The following is a 12,500-nucleotide window of genomic DNA, read 5'->3' on the forward strand; positions in this document are numbered from 1 at the left end:
GCATTTTAAGTTAATATATACATTGACATTATATAATAGTGATGTACAACTTTTGTCTAAGTTGAGCATCAGTTTCTTGAACAAACTGAAAAGGTTACACAGAGTTACTTCTATACGCCAAAGCAAGTTGTGTATATGTGAAACACAAAACACTACATAGAGCGAAAACATCTGTTATTTCTGAGTAACAAATGTATGTCATCATAACTCCCCATGCTTTGGCCAAAAATACTAATTATTAAAGTGCATCAACAGTGATCAACCTGAATGGCCAAAAAGATTACTTTGATTAACATTTTATGTAGTCAACTTTTTCTACATTCGATAGTCGAGTTTGTCTCACAAAACTAAAGGTTTTTTTTTTTACAGTGTAGCTGTCAAAGATGCTCATTTTTTGCTGTCCTTGGATCTTTTCTGCCACCTCTATTGTTTAAGTCTTAAGTTTTAAGTAGCTAAGCTTTGCCTTTAGCCTCTCGGTCGCTAAAGTTACACATCACCCCAAGCCCGTAACCCGACACAACACGCATTATCTCTGTTTTCCTTTCACACGTTGGAAGCTCCTTTGGGGGAAATTCCAATTCAACCTCTCGCAGTGAAGCCCATAAATAAACAGTCGCGATCTCAGATGCAACGTAAACACTGCTTCCTTTGAGCCACTCGAGCAGGACCGCTCGCTTTATGTCCACCAACAAGATAAGTGTAAATGAAAAGCCACCTGTGCGCTCATCTCTTTCTTTTTTGTCTCCTTCTCCAACATGTTATCCTTTCCTGATACCTCCCGGACTTCCTCCTTTCCCAGTTTGTGAGTACATCATTTATTCATCTCTCTTCTTTAAAAGCCGCAGTGAATATGTCTCTTTTGGTAGTCATCACAAAGGTGCTATTTGGTTAGTGAAAGTTAAGGGATCCCCGCCAGGCCAAAACAGGAACCTGAGGAACAAGGGTAGGAGACGTCACATCCTGTTGACCGTCGTCCGTCACGCCGAGCCTCCATGAGACCTGTCGGGCTGTCAGTCAAGCATGTGTGCCGGCCAATCCATCTCAAGGGTGCGACAGTGGAAACAATAGAGCGGCTGATAGGGGAACCAGACTTCATCTATCACAATATGTCCTGCGAGCCGGACTGGAAACACCTACAGTAGACAGGACCCTCCCTTTAGTACAGAACATGTGCTTAAGGATACACAATAGTGGAGATATGTTGCGTACTGTGTACAGATGAAAACGTGCGTGCACAAAAACATTTCAGAATGTAGTACATTGTTGTCAACGAGTAGGACCTAGTTAATAAAAACTATTTTTCGGCATTTTTAGTGACAGCATGTGTAAAAATGTCTTAAATTTGGTCAGTTACTAAAATCATAGTTGATAGATGCCGCTTCTGGTTCATACGCTGCCATATTAAATACATATTTTTAAAGAAATTATTACTTTTATTCAGCAATGACACATTAATTTGATCACAATTGACAGTAAAGACTTTGATAATGTTACAAAATCTTTTTATCCAAAGAATAATCAGCATTTTAGAGTGATTTCTGAAGGATCATGTGACACTGAAGACTGGAGTAATGATGCTGAAAATTTAGCTTTGATCACAGGAATAAATTGCATTTTAAAATAGAAAACCATTATTTTAAACTGTAATAATATTTCATAATATTACTGTTTGTACTGTATGTTTGATCACATACATTGAGCTTTGGTGAGCAGAAGAGACTTCTAAAATATATATTTTTAAATCTTACCAACTTCAAACTTTTGCATGGTAATGAATGTTACACTGGAAATGGACACTCTTATAGAGCTTATTGCATTGTGGGATACATTATTCTCTATGAATATATTCCTAAAATAGCCATGTCATGCAACTAAAAGCATTCCAGTATGATACATATATATATGCTACATGTATACATACATACATGCATGCATGCATACATACATACATACATACATACATACATACATACATACATACATACATACGCACACACACACATACATACATACATACATACATACATACATACAGCTCTGGAAAAAAATAAGAGACAACTCCAAAATGATCAGTTTCTCTGGTTTTACTATTTATAGATATGTGTTTGGGTAAAATTAACATTTTTGTTTTATTCTATAAACTACTGACAACTTTTCTTCCAAATTCCAAATAAAAATATTGTCATTTAGAGCATTTATTTGCAGAAAACGACAACTGGTCAAAATAACAAAAAAGATGCAGTGTTGTCTTGTCAGACCTCGAATAATGGAAAGAAAATAAGTTCATATTCATTTTTAAACAACACAATACGAATGTTTTAGCTTAGGAAGTTATCAATATTTGGTGGAATAACCCTGATTTTCAATCACAGCTTTCCTGCGTCTTGGCATGCTCTCCACCAGTCTTTCACATTGATGTTGGGTGACTTTATGGCTCTCCTGATGCAGAAGTTCAAGCAGCTCAGCTTTGTTTGATGGCTTGTGACCATCCATCTTCCTCTTGATCACATTCCAGAGGTTTTCAATGGGGTTCAGGTCTAGAGATTGGGCTAGCCATGACAGGGTCTTGATCTGGTGGTCCTCCATCCACACCTTGATTGACCTGGCTGTGTGGCATGAAGCATTGTCTTGCTGGAAAAACCAATCCTCAGAGTTGGGGAACATTGTCAGAGCAGAAGGAAGCAAGTTTTCTTCCAGGACAACCTTGTACGTGGCTTGATTCATGCGTCCTTCACAAAGACAAATCTGCCCGATTCCAGCCTAGCTGAAGCACCGCCAGATCATCACCGATCCTCCACCAAATTTCACAGTGGGTGCGAGACACTGTGGCTTGTAGGCCTTTCCAGGTCTCCGTCTAACCATTAGACGACCCGGTGTTGGACAAAGCTGAAAATCGATGATCTGGGGGTTTGGAATTTGGGAGAAATGTTGTCAGTAGTTTATAGAATAAAACAAAAATGTTAATTTTACCCAAACACATATCTATAAATAGTAAAACCAGAGAAACTGATCATTTTGCATTGGTCTCTTATTTTTTTCCAGAGCTAGTAATATCAGCTGAAAAAGTTTGAAGTAAATAAGTAATTATGATATTTAAAAGGAAAAAAAATGCTATCACTGTTAAAATGGTATTCTTTGCAATGCAATAAAATGAGTGAAACAGAAAATTCATTGGTATAAAAAATGTAGGTCATTCTGTGCTTCATTTGTGCTACATACAGCATGAATTTCTTTACAAACCTATGTTATTTATTCATTTATTCCTTCAATATTCTTTTAAAAGCATCCAAGGATGCAGCTTATGAAGTTGGTTGAGAGGTTTGTTTTAACATTCCAGAAAAGGCATCAAATGAATGCGTTTAACTTGTTAATGGAGATTGCCTCTTGTCTAACTTTCTCTCTGTTTTGAAAAAAACGAAACAAAACGAATTATATTTTCAGCAACAGAAAAATCTGCGATAAATAATGTAGGCTAGAACTGGATTTTATTCATCTGAATTTGATTGGATTGTGAACATCCAGCTGTGCATTTTCCACCCCCACGTGACCCATCTTACATCAGCAGAAAAGTAAAAAAAAAAAGCATTTCAGATGCAGAGAAAAGTTTACATTTTAATGCTGTTTGATATCTTTTTTTCTTCAGAATAACATGTACTGAAACATTGTGAAGCACCACCACATTAAAGTGGTTGATTTTGATATGTGAAGAGTTCTGATAAAGGAGGTGTGTCGCTCAGCCTGAGATCAATAGACATCGCCTCCATTCTCTGTGTTTGAGAGTGTCAGGCGTTTAGAAGCTCCAGCATCTGAGCTTGTGTGTGTTGTGCGGCCCCTTCTCCTCTTGACAGGCCTTGTCAACAGGCTGATGCCTGGGTGGGTCCTCCATCAGAGGGTCATACCAACATCATCAATCTTGCACCCCGTGACAGGCCTGTGCTCCCCCCGCAGTGGGCACACTGGTTTGTTGTTTTGTAATTAGACCGCCATTAGATGGCAGGAAACCGTCCCCTCCACACCCTCTGTGCACAGCTGGGGCCCGCTGGCAGCCTATGGGAGCCACGGGCCGCTCCACCGCGTGGCGTTAGGGGGGTGGGGATCTACCTAGTGGGAGAGAATGAACATGCGGAGTGTAAATGATGTATTACAAGATGAATCAGATGGGTTTGACGATCGTGTACTAGCTCAAACAAGCTGGTCAAACAACCAATATCAGGATTCAGATTGACCGTGATGACCAAAAGTCTAAGACCACACTAATATATATATATATATATATATATATATATATATATATATAAAGTTTTGAACTTTTAATGATTTTGTCAATTTTAAAACAATTTGTAAAATGATTGATTAACAAATGATATATTAAAAAAAAAAAAAAAATCATTTGAAACGTATGAGAATTATGAAGTGACCCATTTTTTTTTTTAAACCAATCCTTTCAAACTATTTCATGAGCTGCACCCTGGGATGCTTTTAAAACGATATTGAAAAAAAGTGAAGTGAATACGTAAAATTAATAAATATTCAAGAAACTAAAACAATATTGAAATAAAGTGAAATAAATATTACAATGAATAAATAATATTAGAAGGAATATTAGCATTCTGCACAAAGGTTTCTAGGTCAGATTTAATTAAAAATGAATAAGTGAAAGAATAAATAAAATAAATGTTAAAATTAAGTAAAATAAATAAATATTATAATGAATAAATTATTCTTGAAGGAATATTTAAGATTCTGCACCATTGTGATGCATTAACCATTGTAATAAAAAAGAAATGAATGAATAAATACATTTTATAAAAGAGTAAAATAAATATAAAGATATAGGATAATAAATTTCAAAATAAAATAAATTTAATATAATAATTAAATAATTATAATTAAATAATGATTTTGCATGATTTCTTGGTCAAATGTAAGCAAATTTGTGACGCTAACCATGTTATCGGGAGCTCATAGGTCATACTTTGTACAGGAGGATGTTATTTAAATGTTATATCTCATGTAAATATGTATATATTTTAGTATTGTAATGTTTCAATATCTCTTACAGACAGCGCTACACTGGGCTGCCAAACACGGTAAAGAAGATATGACTACAGTGTTGGCGGAAGCAGGAGCTGACATCAATACGAAGGCAGTAAGTACAAATACAAATACAATTTGTAAAAATACAAAAGTCAAATACAAATGCATATATGCCTACACTCAAATTCCTTTCTTTTTGTGTCTCTTTTTCTCTCACAGCATGTAAGTACTCCTCACCTCACACTCACCCTGGATGTGACAGCATGCATGGGTTAATGTTTCTCACGTGTGTGCCAAGCTTCCAGAAAGTGTGCGTTTTTAAAACGTCCGCTTCTGACATAACTCCTCTGAAAGGGTATGTGGGTGCCCAGCTGTGCAAATGAATCCAGGCGCTGTTTGAGAATGTCTGTTCATAAATCAAACTCTGTCATGTTAACAGCTTCCCTTAAACAATGTCTTCATGTATTCCAACAGCAGGCTCAGAGCAAAGCAATTTCACTGAATTACCAGGCAATTATGATTCTGTCATTAGATTTTGTTGCTGTAACCTCAGTTAATTTGTGTCCTGTCTTTCTCTCCCCCCCTTCTCTTCTTTCTGTCGCTCTCTGATTCTCTCGTGATATGTTTTTTTTATTATTATTGGGACATGGGCACTAGGGGGTGAGTGTCGAATTTCCCTTCACCACGTCAGTTTCCTTATCATTTCTGATTTGTGGTGAGATTTATCACTAGAGATATTTAAAATGGAGAATGTTTGGGTGAATGTCACACATAACATTATCACTCCAAAATCAAAAGAAAAGAGTAAAATTATTTTATATTTAAAGGTACACTATGTAACTTTTGGACCTCCTAGCTTTTAAAAAACAAAACTGCATGCATTTTGCGGAAAAACATTGTTTTGGTTGAGCTTTGGCTCTGCGTGAATTTGGCTCTCCTTTCGCATCTGAAATGACTAAGTGCAACTAAGATTTTTCAATACATATCGATATTGAAATATCTGAAACGCTTCCAATACTCATTTTCCGCAGAATAGACACACGATACCAGCTGCGCTTTCTCTCTCTCATCTCTCCAACTGCGAGTTACACACAAACCCGCTCACTCACTCACTCGTTTCTTTTGCTCCGGATGAATATTGTTGCTGTTACAGGGCTTGAATGTCAGTGTGGGTTTGCGCGCATTGCTCATAATTTGTCATTCACACAGATTTCGTGCTCAGACCCAAAGTGTGGCACATAAAGCCGCCTCTCAGTACTAAATAGTTCTTTTTCGCTGCTTATTGCACTTAAACAGTCAAAGACACACAAATAATGTCACAAAGTCAGTCTTGGTGGGTATTCACATAAACAAGTCAGTTATGTTTTAAGTGAACGTAAACAGCTGAGAAAGAAAACTCATGTGTAACAGTATAATGGATCAGTGTATCATGTCTTAAAGGAGAACTTGGTAACTTTTTTAACTTAATAAAACTGTCTAGAAATCATTTGGATGGTTAAACAACCTGTTCTGGTGATATTGGTGACTTTCCCCGCTCCCCCCAGCGTTCCCAGGCGGAAAACCAACCTTGCAACTTGGGGACTACCGTCCCGGCAAAATAGAAATTGGAAGTCTCGTGAGAAACGAGAACGAGCGCGAAACACGAATCGCTTTACGGCAATTCAACATAAACACACACGCATGTATGATGTATTACCAGATTACCCACCTCGGTAGACATAGCTCCACACGATACAGTTGGCTTGCTCCGAACAAAACAAACGCACATGAGCAGCGCTAGAGAGGGGGAGGAGGCCGCCGCAAGTGAGTTTTTTACGACCGTATTGTGAAATATACGCCCCCCCACAGCTGTAGGGGGAGCTCGTGTGGAAAACATGCGACAACAAAAGGGAAAATCAGCGAAGAAGTGACTAGAGTTCGCTAGAGTTGCCGAGTTCTCCTTTAAAGTGACAGCAGCCTAAAATTCCTGCTGCCAAATTGCGAGATAATATTAAAAATATCTATATGGCAGATTTTCCCCATGGTACTAATGTCAAAACTTTGGAAAACCACTAGTCACAGTGGCCAAATTTGTGACAATGAGTAAAATGGGCTAAATTCTCATGAAAATAATGTCACAGTGCATCTTCATAGTTAAGATAATGGCATTTATTTTTGTAAAATATATGTATTTAATTCTTTTGATTTTGAGGTGAAATATGATCTAGACATGCTCTTGACAGTCTTTTATATTGATTCTTATTCTCACAGGGATACACACCTTTACACATTGCAGCACTGCACGGACATCGACATATATTTGACCTGCTGGTTAGGACGTACGGTAAGTATTTTCTTCACAAACATTCATTCAATTCATTCGTTCATTCAAGAATGTCTGTTTGAATTCATTTGAAAGCAGACTTCATTTTTCATTAACATGTCAAATGTTGTTCCAGTAAAGCAAATTCTTCCTGATATATCAGATGGATGTTTCTTTATGAATAATTTACCTTTTGTAAATTATTTTTTACCCTTGAAGTAACTTTATTGAAATATTTGTGATTTATTTGTAGCTTAATTTGCAAGATATTTTCTCTTTTACAACAATCAACATGTTTGGAGACATGCAACTATTTATTTAATTATTTAAGTGTGATAGTTAAAGTCATTTTTAGAGAGCAAATAAAAAAATTACAGGTTACATTGTCATTTGTTTATTGAACTGTTGTATAAACGCAGTATCACTTATAATTGTGCTGGTGAACTGAATATTAACGCTTAATTTGCTCAATTTAACATTGCTGAAATGTGAACATGTTCACAGGAGCTAAGGAGAACCTGCGGGACTACAGCGGTCGCTTAGCATATCATTACCTCAATTTACGGGATACAAAATTAGAAGACCATGAGCTATGTGAGTCAAACTTCATTGTTTTTTTTAATACATAAATGCACTGCAACATGTGGGTGTTTAGTCCATTCAGACCTGTGGCACATGTGGAACAGCAGCACTGAGGATGTTTTCCACATTAGCGCAGGCATATGGTTTCTCTGAATCTACGGGGTGCCTCGTGGATCAATTTTAGACTGTTTGTCTTCACCCTATTTGTCCTTCCAGCATGTTATTTCATTCTCAGTGTGGTCTTCTTCTTAACTCTGCTTTGATGTTTGTTCTCCAAGCTGAAGTCGGCGAGTGCCACAGCCTAACCCAGGCCGGAGAGCGCAGGAACAGGAAGATCACGTCATTATTTCACTCCATGAAGAAGTGGGGATCAGCGGAGGAGCTCGCGGCCATACCGGAGGAGAGGACAGTTGCTCATCAGCTCATGCTGCCTGCGTTTAGGCCCAGAAAGTTCTCACGGTAGACTGTGTGACGTCCAAACATCTTCAGTCTTGCTTTAGTGCCAATCGGATGGTTTACAGATGAAAATGCACTTGTTTTCTTTGCTGCTTTTTTTCTGCACAAATAGCATGATGAAGTCACATTCACATTTTAAGTAGCGATTCAGCTTAATAATTAGCTTTTGTAGTGACATGTTGTAATGTTGTAGTGTAATGTCTTATGTTCTCTGCTCTACTACCTGTTCAATTAAGAGGTTAAAGGTTTACAACTTTCACTGAGCAATGAAACAATGCATTTTAAATTACTCTGCATCGCACAATCCAAAGTTTTTTCAGGAATGAAGAACTCAGTTTCACAAAATATGTCAATGCTTTTCTCTCTCTCTATATATATATATACATATATATATACCATCCCGACAGGTCTAAAACATACATAGGCTTATAATATGCGTACCATAGTGAATCAGGGTAAGACGAAAACACGTTTTGGAAGAAGGATTAATAATTTATTGACTCTTTATTTCAATTTTGTTTTATGTTTTTTTTAGTTCTATTGTGTAGGTTTAAGTTCCATCTTGAATAAAGTCCAACTTCAGCATTTATTTGCCTTATCTTAACCTTACAAAACTTAAAAGTCAGAACCATATGTACCAAAAATACCCTATTTTCATATTGTGTATATTTAGCATATATATAAACAATATAAAAAACTATATTATAATAATATAAAAATATTATTTTTTCACTATACATTATTCTAAAGCAACTTTTAATTATCTTCCAACAAAGTGTAATGACTTGCTCTGCCTTTGAAATATCTTTGCTTTTATGATGATATAACCAAGGCTCTTGACCATGAAAAATAATATCAGCCAATAATATCCCAGCCAAGTATTTTACAATTCGATCTGATCTCTATGAAAAAATCAAAAATTTCCCTTTGAAATATTTAAATGTATAATTTTATAGATTTGAAATGCTTTGCTAAAGCCGTTTCTTTTATTTTTGCTGTATGTTTAGCCTATTTTTATATTACAATAAGTTTGTCTTTTGCATTCCAAAGGGTTGATGTTGAGTAAATCTGCTATATATCTGTGTCTTTCCTGAATGTTTATTTGCATAATGTAAATTATTTTCTCTTATATAAAAGGACAAATAAATTTTACTTTGGATAACGGGTGCTTTTTTCCCCCCTCTTCATCATTATGTGATTTTCCTCTAATTGTTAAGTTTCTTTCCCCCATAAAGTTCACACATTTGAAGTGTTGCGCTCCAGTCTCCCACCTTTCCTCTGGGCTCTTCCCATAATCTAGCATGCCGGCTCTTTCATCACTCTCGTGGATCACCCTAACAAGATTACACCCTATCAGATCTTCCACCTCAGTCACGATCCCCTTCCTCGCACCTTCCCAGCGACACCCGAGAAAGAGAGAAAAAAAAAAACAGTTCCTCGGTTCTTTCTCCTCTCCTCCTTTGATTCCCATCGCTCGCTCTGCTTTGAGCTCCCCAGATGGAGCAAATATGGGCCCTGGCGGCCCTCCGTAAGGTCCTGAGCCCTTAATTCCAGCTTAGTCGCAAAAGGCCAGCGATTGCTTTCGGGTTTTGGGTATCACAGAAGTGAGAGGGAAGACAGGCAAGTGATTTTGTGCCTCTTTCCTATAGGGCATGGGGGTGTTTGAAGGATAAGAGGAACTTGCTGTAATAGATACTTATCTGACTGCCCCGCAGTCCTCAAACACGCTGCTCCTCTGAAGAGATTAGAACCCAGGGAGGGCACATTAGCTCTAATCCCGTGCTTTGAGGGCTCTGCCCCACCCCACGCCCCACTTATTCTTGCCCCTTCTGTTGCAGGGGGATACCTTGTATCTGGCCCATGTGTAAGGGGAGCCTGTGGCTACACAGGAGGGGGGTGGAGGGTGTGTGTGTGTCTGCGTTTGCGGTGAAAAGCACGGAGAGGCCTCTACTGCTGTGTAACTGATTCCCAACTCTCTGAAGAGATTAGGCGCTACATTGTTGGTTTGGTTGCTCATTTCCATCTGAGGGCCGCTCCCCCTGCGGTTAAGGGCCGCCATTGTGCCGGGGAGGGGGAACTGAAACCAGCAGCTCAAGGCCTCCAGCTTCCTTGTAGTCTTTGTTTTACAAATGACCCAAAATGTAGATGTCATGTCACAGATGCCTTACAAGCACACCAGGTATTGATTGTGAGGAGAGAACAGCCGCATAAGGAGTGCATTTGTTAAGCGAGTCTCGCTTCCGTGCGTTGATACCGGATGAGTTTCCTCACGTTTCTGATCAATCTATACAGACGATTCATTTCTATATATATACATATACACATACACACACACATATATATATATATATATATATATATATATATATATATATATATCCATCTGACTGTCTTTTCATATTTCTATCTATCTATCTATCTATCTATCTATCTATCTATCTATCTATCTATCTATCTGTCTATGTATCTATCTATCTATCTGTCTGTCTTTTTTATATTTCTTAATGTTTCTATAAGTCTATCTATCTACCTAGCTATCTGTCTGTCTGTCTGTCTGTCTGTCTGTCTAATACATTTTGATAAATCTGTCTGTCTACCTGTATATGTATTATGTACATGTGTATATATATATATATATATATATATATATATATATATATATATATATATCCACCTATCAATCTGTCTGTATCAATCATAATACATTTTAAAACCTGTCTTTCTGGCTATCTTTCTATAATTCTGTCTATCCTTATTCTGTTCCTCTGTCTGTCTAATACATTTTGATATATCCATCTCTCTGCTTGTCTACCTGTCTTATTTAGTAATTTTGATCTGTCTGCATATCTGTCTGTCTATCTTTCTATATGTCTGTCTATTTTTTTGGTCTATTCTTATTTCTTTCTGTCTGTCTGTCTGTCTGTCTGTCTGTCTGTCTGTCTGTCTGACTATTTTTTCCTTCCTTATCTGTCTGTCTAATACATTTTGATATATCTGTCTTTCTGTCTTTCTGTCTGTCTATCTGACTATGTATATCTGTCTAATACATTTTGTTTTTGATCTATCTGTCTCTATCTTTCTATATGTCTGTCTGTCTATATACAGTCTATCTATCTATCTATCTATCTATCTATCTATCTATCTATCTATCTATCTATCTATCTATCTATCTATCTAGCTGTCTATCTGTCTGTCTGTCTGTCTGTCTGTCTGTCTGTCCGTCCGTCCGTCCGTCCGTCCGTCCGTCCGTCCGTCCGTCCGTCGAATTGTGATGTTCTCTCTTTACTCTCTTGTTCTGTACTGTTTCGCAGCGTTCCAGTCTTTCATTCAGGCAGTAAAACACACCGCAGGAATCAGGGAGCCGTATGGACACACACTGCACAGTATTCTCACCACACACACTGTAAGGATGCTCATGTAAGACACCGTGTGGAAGGACCCCAAGCCCCAGCACAAACTCAAATCATGCTGGCTGTCACAGGCTAACCAACGCCACCTGTCACTCACCCCATGCGGGGGCTGTCAATCAAATCACACCCCAAAAGAGAAAGAGGAGTGGGCGGGACTGCTCCAGACCCCTAACAAAGGCATCCTCCCATTGGTGAGTACTTGCAATGTCACTTCTCTGTAAAGAGGAATGATAGAGTGGGGCTGATAACACAAATGACAAAAGATAGATGGATAGTGGAGGGGGTGATTGATAGAGGGGAGGTGAGAAAGGCTGATAACATTCACGTTCAGCTAACTTCCCTCTGTTTAGGTCTGTGGCCTCGGCATAGCTCATTAGCTCTCAAAATGAGGGGTTTGAACACTAAAAACAACAGCATTGTTTCAGGTGCGCAACACTTCTGCGAGGTCATGGCGTTTCGAATGAGGCCCGTCTTGTCTTGAAATGGCCCACATCAAAGTAGACTTCTTTTTAAAAGGGTTAAGAGCAAATTAGACCACAAATGGACGTTTATGTTTCTCTACACTGTAAAACTGCTTTGCCAACCCCAAAATTGGTGACATTCAAAAGACTCATAACCAGTTTTATTCATGTTCATATTAAAATGTTATTTTAACGTAACATAAGTAATTTTAAAAGTTCAGATCAAAGCTCCTTAAAGTAACATCTGTATTT

At 37.8% G+C, this 12,500-nt stretch overlaps 1 protein-coding gene across 1 annotated transcript in view; it reads left to right on the top strand.

Annotated features, from left to right (window-relative positions):
* Positions 1–9,479, top strand: part of LOC308703219 (ankyrin repeat domain-containing protein SOWAHC) — a 28,247-nt gene extending 18,768 nt beyond the window's left edge. Inside the window, exons 8-11 of the mRNA XM_081386541.1 lie at positions 5,063–5,149; positions 7,288–7,360; positions 7,844–7,933; positions 8,200–9,479. Of these exons, the coding sequence (XP_081242667.1) occupies positions 5,063–5,149; positions 7,288–7,360; positions 7,844–7,933; positions 8,200–8,384 (435 nt within the window). The 3' untranslated portion in view covers positions 8,385–9,479. The remainder of the gene's footprint in view (positions 1–5,062; positions 5,150–7,287; positions 7,361–7,843; positions 7,934–8,199) is intronic.
* The last annotated feature ends 3,021 nt before the right edge of the window (positions 9,480–12,500 follow it).

The sequence above is a fragment of the Scardinius erythrophthalmus genome (genome assembly GCF_964197995.2).
Source record: "Scardinius erythrophthalmus genome assembly, chromosome: 15".
In the NCBI taxonomy this organism is placed as follows: Eukaryota; Metazoa; Chordata; class Actinopteri; order Cypriniformes; family Leuciscidae; genus Scardinius; species Scardinius erythrophthalmus.